Raw genomic sequence first — 23,546 nt, 5'->3', positions numbered from 1 at the left:
ACATTGCACATCCCATTATTAATTTTCCTTTCTGTCACATCATCATACACTGCACATCCCATTATTAATTTGCTTTTCTGACACATCATTATACACTGCACATCCCATTATTAATTTGCTTTTCTGTCACATCATCATACACTGCACATCCTGTTATTAATTTGCTTTTCTGTCACATCATCATACACTGCACATCCCATTATTAATTTGCTTTTCTGTCACATCATCATACACTGCACATCCCGTTATTAATTTGCTTTTCTGTCACATCATCATACACTGCACATCCCGTTATTAATTTGCTTTTCTGTCACATCATCATACACTGCACATCCTGTTATTAATTTGCTTTTCTGTCACATCATCATACACTGCACATCCCGTTATTAATTTGTTTTCTTGTCACATCATCATATACTGCACATCCCATTATTAATTTGCTTTTCTGTCACATCATCATACACTGCACATCCCATTATTAATTTGCTTTTCTGTCACATCATCATACACTGCACATCCCGTTATTAATTTGCTTTTCTGTCACATCATCATACACTGCACATCCCTTTATTAATTTTTCTGTCACATCATCATACACTGCACATCCCATTATTAATTTGCTTTTCTGACACATCATTATACACTGCACATCCCATTATTAATTTGCTTTTCTGTCACATCATCATACACTGCACATTCCCGTTATTAATTTACTTTTCTGTCACATCATCATACACTGCACATCCCGCTATTAATTTGCTTTTCTGTCACATCATCATACACTGCACATCCTGTTATTAATTTGCTTTTCTGTCACATCATCATACACTGCACATCCCGTTATTAATTTGCTTTTCTGTCAAATCATCGTACACTGCACATCCCGTTATTAATTTGCTTTTCTGTCACATCATCATACACTGCGCATCCTGTTATTAATTTGCTTTTCTGCCACATCATCATACACTGCACATCCCATTATTAATTTGTGTTTTTGCCACATCATCATATACTGCACATCCCATTATTAATTTGATTTTCTGTCACATCATCATACACAGCACATCCCATTATTAATTTGCTTTTCTATCACATCATCATACACTGCGCATCCCAAAATTAATTTGCTTTTCTGTCACATCATCATACACTGCACATCCTGTATTTAATTTGCTTTTCTGTCACATTATCATACACTGCACAACCCGTTATTATTTTACTTTTCTGTCACATCATCATACACTGCACATCCCGTTATTAATTTGCAGTTCTGTCACATCATCATACACTGCACATCACATTATTAATTTGCTTTTCTGTCACATCATCTTACACTGCACATCCCGTTATTAATTTGCTTTTCTGTCACATCATCATACACTGCACATCACATTATTAATTTGCTTTTCTGTCACATCATCTTACACTGCACATCCCATTATTAATTTGCTTTTCTGTCACATCATCATACACTGCACATCCCGCTGTTAATTTGCTTTTCTGTCACATCATCATACACTGCACATCCAGTTATTAATTTTCTTTTTTGTCACATCATCATACACTGCACATCCCGTTATTAATTTGCTTTTCTGTCACATCATCATACACTGCACATCCCATTATTAATTTGCTTTTCTGTCACATCATCATACACTGCACATCCCATTATTAATTTGCTTTTCTGTCACATCATCATACACTGCACATCCCGTTATTAATTTGCTTTTCTGTCACATCATCATACACTGCACATCCCGTTATTAATTTGCTTTTCTGTCACATCATCATACACTGCACATCCTGTTATTAATTTGCTTTTCTGTCACATCATCATACACTGCACATCCCATTATTAATTTGCTTTTCTGTCACATCATCATCATACACTGCACATCCCGTTATTAATTTGCTTTTCTGTCACATCATCATACACTGCACATCCTGTTATTAATTTGCTTTTCTGTCACATCATCATACACTGCACATCCCATTATTAATTTGCTTTTCTGTCACATCATCATACACTGCACATCTCATTATTAATTTGCTTTTCTGTCACATCATCATACACTGCACATCCCATTATTAATTTGCTTTTCTGTCACATCATCATACACTGCACATCCCATTATTAATTTGCTTTTCTGTCACATCATCATACACTGCACATCCCATTATTAATTTGCTTTTCTGTCACATTATCATACACTGCACATCCTTTATTAATTTGCTTTTCTGTCACATCATCATACACTGCACATCCCGTTATTAATTTGCTTTTCTGTCACATCATCATACACTGCACATCCCGTTATTAATTTGCTTTTCTGTCACATCATCATACACTGCACATCCCATTAATAATTTGCTTTCCTGTCACATCATCATACACTGCACATCCCGTTATTAATTTGCTTTTCTGTCACATCATCATACACTGCACATCCCGTTATTAATTTGCTTTTCTGTCACATCATCATATACCGCACATCCCGTTATTAATTTGCTTTTCTGTCAAGTCCTCATATACCGCACATCCCATTATTAATTTGATTTTCTGTCAAGTCCTCATACACTGCACATCCTGATATTAATTTGCTTTTCTGTCACATCATCATACACTGCACATCCCGTTATTAATTTGCTTTTCTGTCACATCATCATACACTGCACATCCCATTGTTAATTTGCTTTTCTGTCACATCATCATACACTGCACATCCCATTGTTAATTTGCTTTTCTGTCACATCATCATACACTGAGCATCCCATTATTAATTTGCTTTTCTGTCACATCATCATACACTGCACATCCCGTTATTAATTTGCTTTTCTGTCACATCATCATACACTGCACATCCCATTATTAATTTGCTTTTCTGTCACATCATCATACACTGCACATCCCGTTATTAATTTGCTTTTCTGTCACATCATCATACACTGCACATCTCATTATTAATTTGCTTTTCTGTCACATCATCATAAACTGCACATCCTGTTATTAATTTGCATTTCTGTACCATCATCATACACTGCACATCCCATTATTAATTTGCTTTTCTGTCACGTCATCATACACTGCACATCCTGTTATTAATTTGCTTTTCTGTCACATCATCATACACTGCACATCCCGTTATTAATTTGCTTTTCTGTCACATCATCATACACTGCGCATCCTGTTATTAATTTGCATTTCCGTCACATCATCATACACTGCACATCCCATTGTTAATTTGCTTTTCTGTCACATCATCATACACTGCACATCCCGTTATTAATTTGCTTTTCTGTCACATCATCATACACTGCGCATCCTGTTATTAATTTGCTTTTCTGCCACATTATTATACACTGCGCATCCCGTTATTAATTTGCTTTTCTGTCTCATCATCATACACTACGCATCTCGTTATTAATTTGCTTTTCTGTCGCATCGTCATACACTGCACATCTTGTTATTAATTTGCATTTCTGTCACATCATCATATACTGCACATCCTATTATTAATTTGCTTTTCTGTCACATCATCATACACTGCACATCCCATTGTTAATTTGCTTTTCTGTCACATCATCATACACTGCACATCCCGTTATTAATTTGCTTTTCTGTCACATCATCATACACTGCACATCCCGTTATTAATTTACTTTTCTATCACATCATCATACTCTGCACATCCCATTATTAATTTGCTTTTCTGTCACATCATCATACACTGCACATCCCATTGTTAATTTGCTTTTCTGTCACATCATCATACACTGCACATCCCGTTATTAATTTGCTTTTCTGTTACATCATCCTACACTGCACATCACGTTATTAATTTGCTTTTCTGTCACATCATCATACATACACTGCACATCCCGTTATTAATTTGCTTTTCTGTCACATCATCATGCACTGCACATCCCGTTATTAATTTGTTTTCTGTCACATCATCATACACTGCACATCCCATTATTAATTTGCTTTTCTGTCACATCATCATACACTGCATATCCCGTTATTAATTTGCTTTTCTGTCACATCATCATAAACTGCAGATCCCATTAATTTGCTTTTCTGTACCATCATCATACACTGCACATCCCATTATTAATTTGCTTTTCTGTCACGTCATCATACACTGCACATCCTGTTATTAATTTGCTTTTCTGTCACATCATCATACACTGCACATCCCGTTATTAATTTGCTTTTCTGTCACATCATCATACACTGCACATCCTGTTATTAATTTGCTTTTCTGTCACATCATCATACACTGCACATCCCATTATTAATTTGCTTTTCTGTCACATCATCATACACTGCACATCCCATTGTTATTAATTTGCTTTTCTGTCACATCATCATACACTTGCTATTAATTTGCTTTTCTGTCACATCATCATACACTGCACATCCCGTTATTAATTTGCTTTTCTGTCACATCATCATACACTGCACATCCCATTATTAATTTGCTTTTCTGTCACATCATCATACACTGCACATCCCATTATTAATTTGCTTTTCTGTCACATCATCATACACTGCACATCCTGTTATTAATTTGCTTTTCTGCCACATTATTATACACTGCGCATCCTGTTATTAATTTGCTTTTCTGTCACATCATCATACACTACGCATCTCGTTATTAATTTGCTTTTCTGTCACATCATCATACACTGCACATCCCATTGTTAATTTGCTTTTCTGTCACATCATCATACACTGCACATCCCGTTATTAATTTGCTTTTCTGTCACATCATCATACACTGCACATCCCATTATTAATTTGCTTTTCTGTCACATCATCATACACTGCACATCCCATTATTAATTTGCTTTTCTGTCACATCATCATACACTGCACATCCCGTTATTAATTTGCTTTTCTGTCACATCATCATACACTGCACATCCCGTTATTAATTTGCTTTTCTGTCACATCATCATACACTGCACATCCCGTTATTAATTTGCTTTTCTGTCACATCATCATACACTGCACATCCCATTGTTAATTTGCTTTTCTGTCACATCATCATACACTGCACATCCCGTTATTAATTTGCTTTTCTGTCACATCATCATACACTGCACATCCCGTTATTAATTTGCTTTTCTGTCACATCATCATACACTGCACATTCCATTGTTAATTTGCTTTTCTATCACATCTTCATGCACTACACATCCCGTTATTAATTTGCTTTTCTGTCACATCATCATACACTGCGTATCCCATTATTAATTTGCTTTTCTGTCACATCATCATACACTGCATATTCCATTGTTAATTTGCTTTTCTATCACATCATCATACACTGCACATCCCGTTATTAATTTGCTTTTCTGTCACGTCCTCATACACTGCACGTCCCGTTATTAATTTGCTTACATTTAATTCCTTCTTTTCTTCCAAGCTTTTTTCATTTTTATCACATTCTTCATTATTCTCATTATCACACTCCATAATTTAATTGCAGTTTAATTAGTTTATTAGTTTTTACCAGTTTCACTTATTTCACTTACATGCATATCCTCTATATTTAGTGCATTATCTTTTTTGTCACATTCAGCCAAAGATGTACTCTATTACATTTTCTCTATTTCATTTTTTTCTCTATTGCATTTTCCATTCTTTTGTTTTATGCTCCTTTACCACAATACCGCTACCTGCTTTTCCAGTGATTCATGCATTTCCTTTACAAAAGCTATAAATCTTCAGCTGACCCCAGTTCATCAAAACTCCCCTTAACCCATTCATATAAATAACAGAAGCCTGATCATATATATTATTTCCTTCTATAATACTTCAATTTCCCAACACCCTGCCTATATGTTAGAATGATCTTTAACTTTTAATGCTATATACCTCAGCATACACTGATTTCAAATATAGTTAAATGACTTTTTCATCTGTTAAACTTATTCTAAATTGTAAAAGAAGCATTTTCTTTTTATTGTGCATATTTTGCCTCACAAAAATTCATTTCAAGTACAGCAGTTTCTTATTTTCAAGTTGCTATTTTTTTCCATTAGTAAAAAATATTCATTATTGAGTTCCAAAATTACTATTTTCCTAAATGAATAAAGGAGCTTACATCACTTGCATTTAATCTTCTTGTCACTACTTTACATTTCTATACAAAGTATATTCATACTTTCCCCAAGCTGTCTCTGTCATTTCTCACTTTTCCACAAATTTATTGTATTCCCTGTGTACTTATTCTTTAATTTTTGCTGCCCCAGCCATTTTTTTTCAATGCCAACATCTGTTTCCCTCTGATGCACAGTCTTTCTGTTGATTCTGCACAATGTAAAGCCAATTTCTCACCCATCATAAACTGTTGCATTATACCTTACAAAGTCCATGTTGTCCAAGTCCCCTGATTGTATCATTTATATTTTCACCAATTTAAATTGTGTCACATCCTAAACATTTCCTGATTTAATTCTTCTTCAGCAGTAACATATGCCTGCTGCTTTTCCTCCATCTCATGGCACATATTTGCATTCACTGCACCTTCTACATGACTTCTGACCAAATCCATTTTCAGCTAATTAGTGAATCTCCTCTACTGCCTTCTCTTGCTGTAGCATTTCCACTACCACCACTTTGTGTCTCCTCCCAGCAACCCTTGTACCTTAAATGGAAGTAATGCTAAAACTTTTCCCTACTGACCTGACCCAATTCCCCATAGTCAGTATTGATATAACCTTGGTTATCTACTAGGCCCTACTCCTAGTTAAACTAATATGATCAATGAAAACCTAAATCTAGTCCAATAAAATAAATGTAACATATTCTAATTCCTACTTTGAAATAATATTTACAGTCTTACTTAACCATTGCTTAGGACAGTAACCAAAACTACTCCACCAAAATCTCACTTACCATTTTGTTATTTATCACTTTTTACTTTATGTCATGATATCCAAAATATATAATTTCTTTTATCCAGAATTTTAGAGTCTATATTATGTGATCGAACAGTAAAATATTCAAATACATAATAACTGACCCCTAAATTTTGAACCATCGGAATGTCCAGCAGTTCAATGGAGATCTCCATACAGTGCGGACATGGAAGTTTTCCATTGTCTGCACTGTAGTGCAATCTCAGAGTTGGTATATTTAAGTAGCAGGAGGTATGGGGGTGTAGGGGGGCTTGTCCCCCTGCTTAGAGCATTTTTATGGTTTGCTTTAGGTGTTTTTATGGGGGGGTTGCTGTTCGACATTACAGCATTTCGACATTTTGGAGTCGATTATTACGTGTTCGAACATTTCACTGTTCAATCATGTAATATAAACATGAATTTTAAATTGCTTCAAACATCTTTTTTATTTTTTAGTAGCATTTATACTTTATTATTTCAATAACGCATATTTTCTTTATTAGATTGCCTTTCTTTCATTCAGATCTTTATTCCTTATTTCACTTGAAATTCTAAGCCTTCTTTCCATTTCTTCCACCAGTTCAGGAAATGCAGTCCACAGTCATGCCTTAATGATGCAGACCTTTGTATCTTTGTGATATTTTATTACTTCATCTCCGGTCATTTCTGAAACTTTCTCTGCTGCTGTTAAGTCTTACAAATTTTATTATGTTACTCCATAATGCCAGCTTTAAGTGCCTAAGGCTCACCACGCCTTTATCTTCCTTACATTTTTAAATTCTTTTTTTTTTTTTTTTTTTTTTTTATTTTTTAGTATAACTTAAGTGAGGTTCATTTTAGTTTAATTTCCTCATCCCAGCCTTATTTCTGCTTCCCAGGTGGGCACTAATTTACATGATAAAGTAAATAGGATATTAGGAGTTCAATATCCATAAAATCTAGTCAGTAAATGTACAGATCATTCACAATTAAATATATAGAATGGGAAGGGTACAGTAGTGAGACCAAGCAAGTCTTACCATTTTAATGTGTATTTCTTGACTTTTATCTACCCTTCCACAGTATTCCCTCTGCGACAGCACCAGCCCCTGTTTTAATTGCCTTAGACTCCCCATCTTTAACTCTATACTCTGTTCTGTCCTAATCTTATTCATCTTCATCTTCTTCAGTACTAGGACTTAAATAGTTTCATTTTCTTTGACTTCCTCCTCCTGGTTCCAGTTTTACCTCTCCATCTGGGAGCACCTCATATCTATGTCCTTCATAAACATTTTTATCATAAATAGGACTAGCTCTGAGTTCATCATCATTAAAGTACATCAAACATGCAGAGATAGACTATTAACACACAGGCTGTGGAACACTATAATAGTAGCATGAAGCCATGACAGCTTAGTGAAAATCTAGCTGATGAAGAAAGATGCACTAGACTTCTTTCAAGCGCCTATGAAACTGATATACACTGACATAAATTTTCCTCTGTGATGGCTGTTCATTACTATTTGTTTCTCCTACCTAGATCAGATCACAGACTTTGTTTCTCCTGCACCATGCCAGCTCATGGACTAGTAAGGATTATGTTCCTCTATAATATTTTAATGGACAGACCTAGCTATTCCATCAAAAAACAGAAACTGAAAAAAAAAAAAAAACAAGAGTTGAGGATAATGCAAAGCCATCATTTTATGTCTTCTCACTCCTCCTGAACTTAATCTTAATGCCAGAGCTATCACTAGTCATTGTCACATTTTGCCATAGTCTTCATATCTGAACTACAGATCCCTTATGTCTGATAGTGCCAGCTCTGCCTTTGAGTCTGTCATGATCCATAGTATTTCATGAATACCACTTTGCAAATAATCATTCACTTGAAGGTCTGGGGTTACTCTCTCCATTTGAAAACACTACGTTAAGTAAAACATTGATATTTTTGAGAAAGATGTAGTACTATCTGCCTTAAAGCCTATTACTTGTAGACACTTAAATGATCTCCCCCCCAGGGAGTGTTAATCAATCATATCACAAACTCTGTTAATAGTGCCCCCTCCCCTTTCGGTGACATGATAACGATGTCATGTATGATCTTATCATCTTCCTCAATAAGTGGAAAACTTCAGGAAATGCATCCTGTGTGAACTGACTAGTCATTTCTGCAGTGATCCTCAGTGCTTCCAGTCAAACTTGATACTGATTTGTCATGAAACAATAAATCCAACAGATGATGCAGAAAAACAGAAACACGCTGCAGAACAATTTGATTTTTTACTGAACCACACTGGTACCTCGGCTTCTTGCATTCAGTGGATAAAACACAGTACCAAACAGCCACCTGTTATACACAGGTTCAAACCCCATTAGAAAGACAATACTAATCTAATGAATCAATTAGTAATTTAAAGTCCCAACATCACACTTAAACAAATCAACATTTTTTTACTTTTCATAAATACATCTTAGCAAAAATCTAAACTATTTTTAACACTATCAAAATGTTTTTTACTTTTTAACATATAAACTCATAAATAAGCTTATTAATACACTAAATTTACCTCAAGATTGAGGCCCCTGATTTGTTCTGTTTTCTTTTTTTAGATTCATTCCATTATAAGTAAGGACCCATCCATCTATAACCCCTTTTCCCATTTCTGCACATGGGGTCAGAGTGTCACTTCAACAGTGATAATCATCTACAGCGAAAGTTCACAGAGCCAGGTAGCCAGCCCTTCCACAGTTGTTCTTTCACTCCACACACACATCTAAGGCCAATTAAGAATGTCCAGTCCACCTACTACATGTCTTTGGAATGTGGGAGGAAACCGGAGCTCCCAGGGGATTGTAAACATAGTCACAAGTCTTGGAAACATTGGTAGAATTAGTGCAGGACATGTACAAGGATAGAATAACAGCAGTAAGAACAGTGTTTAGATTAAGAATGGTTCTCTGTAGAAATGGGTGTGTATCAGGGTTTGAGCCTGACTCACTCATCTTGGCAACGGGCTACATTAGTAAACAGGAGGGGACAAATCAACAAACTGCTGTATGCAGATGATGTGTCATTACAAGCAGACTCTGAACAAGAACTTCTGCTAATGAAAGGACATTGGAATGCAAAAGCTAAGACACAATGGCTGAAAACTGAGTACAGACATTCAATGGTCATTCCAACAAATGGGGAAATAAAAGAAGCTGATTAGTGGGACCAGGTTAATAATTTCATGTATCTGGTTGAGGAGAAGGAGAGTCTGAAAGAGGAGGTCCAGCTAGAACCAGAGGGGCTGCAGCCACCTGACTCAAAGTGACATGATAAGTGTGCAACAGAAGAATGCCAAAGTGGCTGAAAATGAAGTGAGACAGAACAATGGTTCACTCATTTGTTTTTATGGCACAAAAGTTTGAGATAATGGAGAAGAAGTCCCTGTGATAAACAGTATGATGTCCAATGTAGGACATATGAAGAAATAAGGACATCAGAACTGAAACCAAGGCAGCCCCAGTTTCAAAGAAGGAGAATAGCGTGGTTAGCTCAAATGTGCATGAAGGCAGAATGTGATTTGGTAAAACCGATTTCAAAAAATGGGGAAAAGAATTCAGGATGATGATGATGATTTATTTATAAATTGAATTTACTAACCAGATAAATGAATTGGCTCTACACACTGGACCATTATCAGTCACAACTTAGGCCAAATCACAACAATAAGTGGGTCTATATCATTTCATCAAATGGCTATTCAGAGAATACCCATTTGTTGAACACCGATTTATCGAAGCCGCTCTTCATTGAGCAGCAAATTTTCAGTAGAGCAAACCAGCGATTGGCCACCATCTTGAATTTGCCCTTTCCCCACTGTAGTGCGATCTCGGAGTTGGTAGATTTAGTTAGCAGGGGTGTGAGGGCATAGCCCCCCACATTTAGCAGGTTTTAAATTTTGTTTGTTTTTGTAGTCACTCGCTTGGACAACTGCTTGTATGCCCTAGTGAAAATTTGCCATTCAATGAAGAGCAGCTTCGATAAATAGGTGTTCAACAAATGGATATTCGCTGAATAGCCATTCAATGAACTGATATATACCCCAATAAATATACAGCACTATATATATATGAGCAAGGATAAATTACATAAATACACAGAAGTGAATTAGTGATATTAGTAATTATTAGTTAAACATTTAATTTATCTTGATCAAGTATAAAGTGACTAATAAATATGAACAATAAGAAAAGCATTCACTGAGAAAAAGAGTGAACTACAGAAATGATGATGAAGATGATGACAGTGGTGATGATCACAGGATCATGGGATCAAAGGAGATTACTAGGCTATCAACCAGAAAGTCATTTTAAGCCTAGTCATTTCAACTCAATGTAATACCATAGAAATGCTAGTCAATACCCAAGATGGCATTTAGTGATGACTACCCATATCCAACAGGGTTGTGGGCTCTATCCCCAGTAATAATTTATGGGTGTCCCATCTACTCGTCCAGATCCTCTTGAACAGTGTCATAGAGGTGCACTGTTTCATGTGAATTGGTAGCCTGTTCCAGAGATGCAGCAGTCACTGTGAGATACATCTGTCTCTCCAGCATGTCCTATTTAAGTCATAGGCCATATTTAGGTCACTGAAATGGGTAGCCCTAGTTCTGTTTGATTTACGGATGTGCATCAAGTTCATTAGGTTTGGGGTCTTCAATTGCTCTGTAGACCAGGCATATGTCTCCCCTAAGAAGTCTGTATGATACAGAGTATAGTGACAGGGACTTTATTTGGTCTGTGTAAGGCACATGCTGGAGCCCCTTGATCTTCTTTGTTAGAAACCTCTGTGAGCTCTCTAATTGCTGCAGGTGCTTTGTACATAACATGTCAAATGGGAGTGTTATACTCAATTATGGGTTGGACAAGTGCCAAGTATAGCGGGGTCATAACTTCTTTTGTTCTCGAGGGGATGCCTTTACTTATCAAGTGTACTATATAGAAAGTTTTCCTTACTACAGTAGACACATGGGTGGTTGAAGCTAAGGTTGCAGTCAACTTGTGATCCCAGGTCCCTTACCACTTCATAGATACTTAGGGTATTGTTGTTGATTTGATATTGTGAGGGGACATTGTTTATGCAGAAGGGAATGATGATGAATTTCACTGCATTCAGTTTGAGATCACGACTAATACACCAGTCGCTGGTCTGCGTGAGACTCTCCTGGCGTATACTGACATAATTTGGGGATTCAGTGATTGCACCTAGTTTGCAGTCATCTGCAAACTTGTTCAAACACAGCCCCTTAGTTTTGATCTGAACTTCTGAGAAGTATATACCAAACAGTAGAGGGCCCAGCACTGACTCTGTGCAATGCACTGGTAACAGGTCTGCTGGCTGATTTGGAGTCACCCACTTGATAATGTGTGTCCAGTTTCTGGGGACCCGAGTAGATAGTAACCTCTCCTTTGACAATCGCATTGCCAAAGTGGTTAGAAAATTCTTCTACGTGGCTCACATAATCACAAAAGGGTTTGCATCCAGATCAAAATAGGTCATTGTGCCCCTCTACACATCACTCATCAAACCCATCATAGAGTACAATGCCCCATTTGGGATGTACCTTAGAAGACACCTGCAACAGCTGGAAAGACCACAGAAGTACCTCACCAAGAGGATCACTGGCCTCAAACAGATGTCCTATGCAGCTCGACTGAAGAAACTCCAGCTGTACTTGGTTACAGACTGCCTACTCAGAGGTGAACTCTGCCTGACATACAAGGCCATGTCCAACCCAGAATTGATGGACATGCTCCACCTAAAGAAAACCATATCCCTGTGATCCACATGTTCTAGGGATCTAAACCTCTCCACAACAATAAATAGGACGTGCTGGAGGGATAGATTCCTGTCCCAGAGACTTCCCATGCTCTGGAACAAGATTCCAATCTACATTAGGCAGAGCTCCTCGCTAACACTCTTCAAGAGAAACCTTGACGAGTGGATGGGAAACAGAAAGTATACCCTGGAGATCACTTTAATGGCTCTGCTGGACAGAGGCACAGTGAACTAATCTAAGGGGGTGGCGAAAGCCAACACATTCCAGCTAGGCTTATAAATGCCTTCAGGCAGATAGCCTAGTACCTACCTATGAACCTATGAACAAAGGGGTTTACATTCAATTTGCTAAGTTAATTGGTAAACCTGAATGTGGGATTGTGTTGAAAGCCTTTTTCTAGATTACATTATCCCTAAATATAGAGCCTAATAAAATAGATATTTATATATATTTTCAAAATGATATCAGTATTGACAGAATGAGTTCCTGAATCACAAACAAACAGCCAAACCACTACTAGTCCTATACATACATGCAGAATAGAACATTTGCATATTGGCTTAACCAGGACCCCTGGCACAACTGCACTTGTATCTGTCGGCAGGGTGAGAGCTCAACAATTTAAAAATACTGGAAAACTGTCACTATTTTGCAAAGTGTGTGACAAAGCATTCCAGGTGCTAGCAGTAAATCTACTAAACATTTTTTGTGGCAGCTAAAGTAAGTGGAAGTCTTTTGCAACTGGAAACTCTCCTGCCTTTTCAGCTTGTAAATGGAATTTCTAATAAACATCTGATTTCTAAGTGGAGAGTGATGTTTGCCATTTATTACTTTGAAGATGAGGACAACAGGTAAGAAATGAATCCTAGCATCTGCTGACATCCACTTATTTTTCTGCAATGAAACATAATGATAACAAATATCTGCAGTTTGTAGTATGGTTGCAATTTGTGGAGAACTATAATAGGCAACATATACTCAAGTCGTGGTAGGACTTCATTGATTGCAATTGCCTGTCCAAATTCTAAGGATAAATAATGATATATATGCTTTATGAAACTTTCATTTTTTAGGGACTTTAGTAGTCATTTTCTGCTCTGTGTGCTTGATGAAGGTCAGCATTTGCTGCAAGTTAATGGTTCATAGTTTGGTACTAAGCTAACTATCCTTGCAAGCTATTTTAAGTGTAGCCAATTATCCCTTGTGAAACTCAAACGCTGCACCTTGTGTTTGTAAGGCAAACACCTTAGCCATTAAGGCACACTCCCAGCCCCTAATGGCCAGATACTTTTTAGTGATGACAAAAGGTATGAGAGAATTATCAGGATCCTTAGTTTGCAACGATGTTGAATTAACTAGATATTTTTGTGTCTGCCACAGAGATAATAACTATTACCTTGTTAGTGTTAATAGTCAATCTGCTTCTACATACCCAGTTCCAACAACAGAGAAGTCATTTAGTAGATCTAAGATATGTAATTCATGATGATGGCACTCAGATGACTTTGATTCCTGTTTACCAGTAAACTCCTTATGTTGCTCTTACTAGCAGTGTTTACATCTAATATAACAGTGAGGTACTGTTGTTGGTTTCTGCACATGGAAAGTAGTTCTAAATGTGTTTTACAGTTATCAGGACTGAATAATCACAGCTTTGTCTTTGTGTGGGGTGATGAATGTTTTTTTTTATAGCTATGTAAATAACAGCATGCTGTTAGAGTCTGTTGTATCATGCATGCCATGTGCAGCCTAAATGCTGTTTATTAACATTGGTAAAATTAGGTTAAGTTCTCATTTCTATAGGGAATACTCATTTCCAGCTGACTTTACCTCAAAATGCACAGAATGAGCCTTGATAGAAATGTCTGCCTGGGAAATATTTCCAAGTTGTCGACATTCAGTGACCTCAGATTAAATCCATCTTGCATGTAAAATACTTACTGATTTCTTCATGTTTGATTATTCTCACACCCCATACCTCAGTCTCAACTGTCCAGATTTTCATAGAATGTCCAGATTTTTGCCTCATAAACTTTGTGTTTTTTGGGGAAATCATCACAAATTGAAATCACTAATGACAATCATTTGAGTTTCAGACTTCATAGCCTTCAGACAATGCATGCTAAGACAAAATTTATATTTAAAAATATGTCCCTGTTTTTGGGACATTGCCTCCCCATTACTTTTGACTTTGTTCAGATTTACTGCACCAAGAGGTTGTTGAGAGGTATGCACCTCTCTTTTAATGTCAATCTTAGTACTGAATTTCATTACATAGTAAAAAAATGAAGCCTCTTGATATAATGTTTGAGTTTAACCTGTCCTTCTTTGAACAGGTGCCTAAGTAAAAATGACATTTTATTTCACAGATGCACCACTGTGATAAAAGGCCGCCACACAAGACAAACTAACGTCACATGACTGCATGCTTTATATATAATCAGAGTGGATTACTGCAGTACTTTGGGCCTAGGCCGGAATACAAACTTTCTTCACTTTGCATTAGTAATTTCATAAGAAACATATCAAGAAGTCTGTGGATTTGACTGAGGATTCACAAACACTCCTTTTCATGTTTTCTAACTTTCTATAATAAAACTTGTTTCAGTCTTTGCAATTTTTTATTAAAGAGGATACCAGTAAACTTTGATGGTGGCAATGTGACTGCCAGAGACAATATTGCTTACCAGCACAGAAGGTACCAGTCAGTTTCCTGGAATAAAGGATGTGAAGTTGGGTGACGGGGCATATCATGCCCCTTAATTTGGAAAGATGAAATGCACTGTAAACTGGGACACGTTGTTTATTTTTTAATGCATTCATGTGCATTTATGCGGTCAGTTTTATCAAATTGGTAGAACAGTATAGCAACTGATAAGCAACATTTTGTTTTAAATTAAACAATCAGCTGCAGTGTTATTTTCTCACATTACCACAGAATATATCAATATTCATAAAACAGAGCAATTTGGCAGATGGTGTAAATCACTAAATCCTTCTATAGGCTTTTAAATTCTTCTTCTTCTTTCGGCTTTTCCTGGTTAGGGGTCGCCACAGTGGATCATCTGTCCGCTCATGATTGGCAGTGGAGTTTTACGGTGTCGAGTTGCCAGCCCGGCACCCAACCTTCCACAGAAGGCACACACATGCACACACTCACATCTAGGGCCAATTTAGCGTGTCCAATCCACCTACTGCATCCCTTTGGGATGTGGGAGGAAACTGGAGCACCTGGAGGAAACCCACACGACCACAGGGAGGACATGCAGACTCCGCACCACTATAGGCTTTTAAATTAAGGCTGATAATTCATCTGTTACCGTAACTACTATACCACATATATTAAAGTGTACATGCAGAAAAAAGGATCTTACCACATTAACTAGAAGTCACATAAATATTATTTATTTAGAACCACACAGTCTTAGTGATAAAGACAGATTCTGAGTGACACAAATCAGTGTATAAAGCAAAAGGGCTTTTGAAGTTAGATCATCAAAAGTTGCAATAACTAATGGCATGAGGTAGCACAGACAAGTAAGTCTGGAGATAAGATGCTACTGGATGGTAAAAACAGCTGATTCAATTGTGAGCTAAGACATAGCAGGGGGTAGAAACATGGGAAATGATAAGGGATACAAGCACCCCCGTAACATGGCACACTTGACTACACAGCAGTAGAAGATGTTTCCTTTTTCTTAATATTATCTATGATAGTCTGAATTCCTTTTAAATACATATTTGATGAGTTTTACTCTGTGCTTTTGTAGGACAAATCCGGATCCCTAAGCAAAGATGAACTATACGAAGTACTTTCGCAGGAGAATAAAGATATAACTATGAGCATAGTGGAAGGCATAATAAAACTAGTAGATGAAAATCGTGATGGACAAGTATCGTGGTCAGGTAAGTGTTCTGTATCTGTTAAAATAAGATCGTCTGCAGGAATTATATCTCATATCCATATATATGCATATATGACTTTTGTCATTGAATGTCTCTGAAATTTAGACACACGTCATAGCTAAACACTGCCCTTAGACTAATTCACTTACCTATTCAACAAATGTAAGAATAAATAAATAAATAAATAAATAAGTAAAATACTTTGTGTACCTTTGTACATAAATATCCTGTGCTGTGCTCCACCATCAAACAAGATTGTGATGCACAAAGAAATCATAGTCATTAGTGTCTTCTTTGAGGACCTTCTTTTGGTCATATCAGGCCATACCTGATAGGACCAAAACAAGCTCCTCAAAACCTGCTTGGTGGACAACTGCCATTAACAGGCTTTACAATAATAAGAAATTGCTATCTAAGAGTAAGAGGGAGTGAGCCTTAAACTGGAAACACTCCCTCATTAGCTTAAACAAGCAAATAAGACTTCTTGTGAAGTCCTCCAAACCAACTAAGGACAGCCATAAGGCATTATTTAGTTATGTCTGTAACCTGAAAGGAAAGGCCCAGATTTGTGCTGAACTGGTAAGTTAATGACACCACATACACTGAGCCTGTGGACATAGCTAAACTGTTGGCTAACAGGTTCTGTGAAAACATCACTCCCCTGTCCCTGCCACACATACCCCATGATATCCCTACCACCTATACCCTACCTTGTATCTCTAAAGAGCAAGTCATAAATGCCCTCTCTAAGGCCAAAAATGCAGCATCTATAGGACCTGATGACATCCCAGGCTGCATTCTACATGGGCTCCAACAAGAATTAGCAACACCATTGGGTACGGTCTTCAATCATAATCTAAGCACTGGTTCATAGGTTCATAGGTAGGTACTAGGCTATCGGCCCTAGGGTCTATACAAGCCTAGCCAAAAAGATACCCTGGCTTTCACCACACAAGAATTTTTTTTTTCCTGTGCCCCTGTCGAGCAGAGCCACAGAGGTGATTCCCAGGGTGAATTTCCTATTTCCCTTCAAAGATTTTTCTTGAAGAGTGCTAATGAGGAGCTTTGTTTGATATAGATAGGTAGTTTGTTCCAGAGTATGGAAAGTCTCTGAAACAGGAATCTATCCCTCCAGCATGTTCTGTTTATTGTGGTGACAAAGTTTAGGTCCCTAGAGCATGTAGCTTGGAGGGATTGGGATTTCTTTAAATGGAGCATGTCCAACAGCTCTGGGTTTGACATAGATTTGTATGTTAGGCAGAGATCACCTCTGAGTAGGCAATATGCGATGGAGTAAAGCTGGAGTTTTTTGAGACGGTCTGTGTAGGGCATCTGTTAGAGGCTGGTAATCCTCTTTGTGAGGTATTTCTGTGGCCTTTCCAGTTGTTGTAGATGTCTTGTGAAGTACAAATCAAAAGGGGCATTGTACTCTATAATGGGTCTAATGAGTGATGAGTAGAGGGGAACAATTACCTTTTTTTTCCTGGATGAAAAACCTTTTGTGATGAGGTGTGCCACATAGAAGGATTTCCTGACTACTGTGGCAATGTGATTATCAAAAGAGAGACTACTGTCCACCTGTGTCCCAAGGTGTCTTATCTCACTTTTGGTATTAAGTAGGCTACCACCGATGTGGTACCTCATGGGTACAGAGTTTTTACCGACGGGGATGACAATGCACTTTTTGGCATTGAGCTTGAGGCCATGGCTTTGACACCAGACATCTGTCTCATTGATGCCCTTTTGTAGGATGTCCACATCGTTAGGAGTTTCAATTATGGCTCCTAGTTTTCAGTCATCTGCGAACTACATTAGCCAAAGACCTTCTGTGTTAGCCTGTACTTCAGAAAAGTAGATACCAAACAGGAGAGGACCCAGGACTGAACCCTGTGGTACCCCACTTTTCAATGGTCTAACGTCGGATTTGGAGTCTGCTACTTTCACAGTGTGGGTTCTGTCAGTGAGACAGTTGGCAACTCATCTTGTGACATAGGGATTTATACCTAGTTTAGTGAGTTTATCTATAATTCCACAGTGGGGATGGTGTCAAAAGCCTTGGTGAGATCAAGATAGGATGTGTGAACCACCTTACCCTCATCTACGGCTTTGGTGATTGCTTCAAAGAAGTCAATCAGGTTTAGAAGACATGATCTGCATTTTACAAACCTGAACTGGTTGAGATCCAGAGTTTGGAGATTACCAATGTCTTAGTTTATAAGTTCCATGATGATATATTCCATGGCCTTGCAGACCAGGCTTGTTATGATAATGGGACAGTAGTTCCTGGGGTCCGTGGTGGCTCCCCCTTTGTGGAGTGTGATAACCGTCACTGTGTGCTATTCAGTGGGCACAAAGCCTGAGGTGAGGCTATGATTGAACATGGTGCTTAGGTGGGGTGCCAGTTCATTCTGTAGTTCATGTAGATTGCAGCCTGGGATGTTGTCAGGTCCCATGGATGCTGTGTTCTTGGCTTTCAAGAGTGTGTTTTTTACCTGTGCAGCTGTGATTACAGGAACTTTGCATTATTCCAGTATAGTGATGGGACCTTTGGGGGGGGGGGTAAAGTTAGCACTGAACCTATCTGCCAGGATGTTGGCAATATCAGTTGGTTCTATATATTTAGTGCCATTGTACTGTAACTCAGAGCAGATCTGAGTGTTGCCATTGAGATTCTTGAGATAACTGTAGAATGCTTTGTGGTTGTCTTTAGAATCAGTGGTGATTTTGTTTTCATAACTACCTTTGGAGGATTTTATGAGGGATCTCAGCTTCTTACTAAGGCTGACCAGGGAGTTCTTCCAGTCATGGGATTTTACTCTTTTTTGCAACAATTTCTTTCTTCTGTTGTAGAGTTTGTTTATGGCAGGGAACACCAGACTGACTTTTTTTTTGGAGGATGGCATCTTGGCTCTGTTAACGATAGCATGATCCATGCACTCATGTAAGTGCTTATAAAGTGCATTTGTGTAGGATTCAGCAGTTGTACCTCTATTGTCTGTCTGCATGGGTGTCGTGAAGTTTGCCACTTCTGTCTTAAGAAGCGTAAAGTTGGCTTTGGAGAAATTTTTTACTGTGGTTTCCCTAATGGGGGGTGGGAGCGGGATGTGGATGTCTAGACTGATTAGCTTGTGGTCAGATCTGACCAGTGAGGAATTGACCTCTGGTGTGGAACCCATGTTGGTAATGACCAGGTGTAGGATATTTCTGCCCCTGGTAGGGGTGTGGATAAGTTGATCCAAGGCATTGGAATTTATGAATTCCAGAAAATGTTGAGCAAAAGAGTTGGTATGTGAGTAGTTTTCTCAGTTAATGGAGGGGTAGTTGAAATCGCCCATTATTAGGGTGTTGGGTTGTACCCTAATATTTTCCAGTGTATCAAGAAATGAGGAGTGGGAATCCTGGGGCATGGTGGGGGATCTGGTAGCAAGTTACAGTTTGGATTGCGGTCTTGCCCAGAGTTAGTTGCACTTGGATAATCTCGGATGCATTATGCTGGGCAACTAGCCTGGAAGTGTGGATATCCTTAATGAATATGGACACGCCTCCACCTTTAGTGTTTCGGTCCAGGTTAGGTGGCCGAAAGGTGTGGTATGAATTATAGCCTGGTGATGCAGGGGTGCTCTCTGGAGCCTTGAACCAGGTCTCTGTCACTGCACAGATGTCAATGTTCTTCATTTTAAGGAGTGCCTTGAGTGAATGCATTTTGAGGTTTAGACTTCTTGCATTGAGTAGCATTACCCTGAGATTTTGCTTGCTTGTACCTGTTGCGGTGGTGAATTTGTCATTTGAACCTTGCCATAAAAAGGCACTATAGGGTGACAAGAGCCTTAGCCAGTATCTGGAATCCCAAGGGCCACAGGTGCAGGCCATCTCTGGTAAAGCATCATGGTCTGTTGATCATGTCATCCCAGGCAGATAGATATTGGATCTCCTTAGAATGACACTAGAAGCTTAGGCAATTTTTGAAGTCAGTCATTTTGTCCTTGTACTGTAGTATCATTCTGGGTGATGGCAGGATGCTACTCAGGGCTAGGGTCATACCAGCCTGGGCTACATGATCAGAGAGCTCCTCTATGTCTCTTTTCATGTAGTCCAGGGAGGTACGTCTCAGGTCATTCACACCAGCATGGACAATAATGGAGTCATATTTGTAGTTGCTTTGGAGTGACCTGAGTGCTTGTGTTATGTGGTGGATCCTGGCACCCGACAGGCAGCTTGCAGTGACCTTCTCCTTGTTCAGTCTGGTGAGCGGGACGTCAGTGTGCCGGACAATAGAGTCCCCTATAACAAGTGTATTTGGTGTGTTGTTTAGCCTTAAGGGCTGAGACTGTGAGGCACACTGACTTTGTGAAATATGTGATTCGTGGCTGTTGCTTGGATGTCTGCTTTGGAGGTCTTTGCTGCTTAGGCAGATTTTTATTTAGAGCCTCCGAGTATCTTTTTGTGTGTTTATGTGTTGGGTTTGCAGATGCAATAGGTCTATGTGAGACTGGGTTTCTGGTGCGGGTAGTTACCTTTTCCTCCTGACTGACTGCCAGTCTTGGGTTGAGAGAGCTCTGCCTCCAGTTTGGCTGTGTAATTGCATCTCTCGCATGTATTAGAGTTTTCTGGAAGGAGGAGAGGGTTGTCTGTGTACATAAGGCAATTGTAACATTGCCTCAAAATTCCCAGATTCACCAGCTGGATTGGAGAACAAGTGCTGAGCATGAATAAGCAAATTTAAGTGCTAAAACTAAGAATCTGTATCTGCACCTTATGTTACCCTATTAGAACTGCAAGATTCTTCAATGAGAGTCCCACAACTCAAAAAAAAATAAATACAAATTTAAGTGTGATCTGCAGAACATTGTAGTGAACTGTAAACACACACTCCTGCCCATATTAAAAAGCTATTTTGGCACAAGACAAGCCCCCCCCTGCACCACGTGTTATGGGAGGCTAGACCACATGCGCGCGCGCGTGCACACACACGCCGCACACACACACACACACACACACACACACACACACACACACACACACACACACACACACACACACACACACAAACACATATATTTGTACTACTTATATATAACAGGCTGGTATGACCCTGACCTTGAGCAGCATCTTACCCTCACCTAGAATGATGCCACAGTACAAAGACAAAATGATCGATTTTAACAACTGGCTAAAATTTTGGTGTCATTCAAAGGGGATCCAGTGTCTGTCAGCCTGGGATGACATGCTCGACAAGCCACGTTGCTTTGCTAGGGACGGCTTGCACCTGTCACCACTGGGCTTTCGGATATTGGCAAAGGCTCTTGCCACCCCCATAGTGCCTTTTTTAGGCAAGGCTCAAAAGTCAAACCCACCCCCATAGACAGCACAAGGAACAAGAAACTAAGGGTAATGCTGCTTAACAACAGAAGTCTTAACCTCAAGATGCATGCACCAGAAGCTCTCCTCAGTATGGAGAACATCGATATCTGTGCAGTGACAGAAACCTGGTTCAATGCTCCAGAGAGCACCCCAGCACTACCAGGCTATACCTCATATCATGAGAGCACACCAGCACTACCAGGCTATACCTCATATCATGCTTTTCGGCCCCAAAACCCGGACCGAACCACAAAAGGAGGGGGAGTTTCCATATTTATCAAGGATATCCACACCTCCAGGTTAGTGGTGTTGCACGAAGTATCGGAGACCATCCATGTGCAACTAACAGTGGGCAAGACTGCTTTTCAGTTTATAGCATCCTACAGACCACCCTCTCAAAGTCAGGAATGCGTGAATGGGCACACCTTCGTTGAAGGTTGTGCGTCAGGGCTGGCAACTCCGCATGTAAAAATCTACTGCCAATCATTAGTGGACCGGAGTTCCGCTGTGGCGACCCCTAACCAGGAAAAGCCGAAAGAAACAACAACAACATCAGAAGCAGAACTAATCTATGATGCAAGAGTACAAAGCATACCTCTCAACCACTTACTGCAAGAAATCTGGATAAAGACACAAATAATGGGGGGGGGGGGCAAAATCAGAGACAGATTTGAAATACTGTTCTTAAAAACTTAGAAATTTGACAGAATAACAGGTTTTGCAATAGCGTATGTTTTTTGAAGGATGTGAAGTCTGAAACACAAATGACATCATTATTTATTGACTTCACTGTTCATACCTCCTTTGTATGTTTATCTGTTTACTGACCTGATTTAGCTGAAGTGTAATCTGAGTCACGCTGCTTCGCAAGGGATGGCTTGCACCTGTCACCCCTGGGATTCCGGATATTGGCTAAGGCTCTTGCCACCCCCATAGTGCCTTTTTTAGGCAAGGCTCAAATTCTAAACCTACCACCCTAGAAAACAAAAATGGGAAGAAACTGAGGGTAATGCTGCTCAATGCCAGAAGTCTAAATCTCAAAATGCACTCGAGGCCCTTCTCAGTATGGAGAACATCGATGTCTGTGCTGTAACTGAAACCTGGTTCAAGGCTCCTGAGAGCACCCCGGCACTATTAGGTTTTACCTCATATCATGCGTTCCGGCCCCAAAACCCGGACCACACCACAAAAGGAGGGTGTATCCATATTCATAAAGGATACCCACACCTCCAGGTTGGTGGCAACGCCGCAGCTCGGAAACCATCCAGGTGCAACTAACCATAGGCAAAACTGCTCTACAAATTGTAGCATGCTACAGGCCACCCTCTCAAACTCAGGAACCCCACACAGCCTTCCTGAAGACACTGGAGGGTATAAATGTATCTCCAAACACCATCATATTGGGTGACTTCAACTACCGAATATAGACTGGGAACATTACTCAAGCCCTAACTTTCTAGCCCAGCGGTTCCTGGAGTTCATAAATTCAAATGCCATGGAACAGCTAGTCACTGTTCCCACAAGAGAAGAAAATATACTAGATCTCATTGTCACAAA

General features: G+C 39.0%; 1 protein-coding gene across 2 annotated transcripts in view; it reads left to right on the top strand.

Annotated features, from left to right (window-relative positions):
• Positions 1-23,546, top strand: part of LOC122808913 (calhepatin-like) — a 375,655-nt gene that overhangs the window by 169,965 nt on the left and 182,144 nt on the right. For both annotated transcript variants that reach the window (XM_044080050.1, XM_044080040.1), the window contains exon 3: positions 16,493-16,628. In XM_044080050.1, coding sequence (XP_043935985.1) covers positions 16,493-16,628 — 136 coding nt within the window. The remainder of the gene's footprint in view (positions 1-16,492; positions 16,629-23,546) is intronic.

Source organism: Protopterus annectens, chromosome 1.part1 (genome assembly GCF_019279795.1).
Source record: "Protopterus annectens isolate FY-2018-M chromosome 1.part1, PAN1.0, whole genome shotgun sequence".
Classification (NCBI taxonomy): domain Eukaryota; kingdom Metazoa; phylum Chordata; order Ceratodontiformes; family Protopteridae; genus Protopterus; species Protopterus annectens.
The sequence above is the reverse complement of the archived record's forward strand: the minus strand, read 5'-3'. Positions and strand labels throughout refer to the sequence as shown.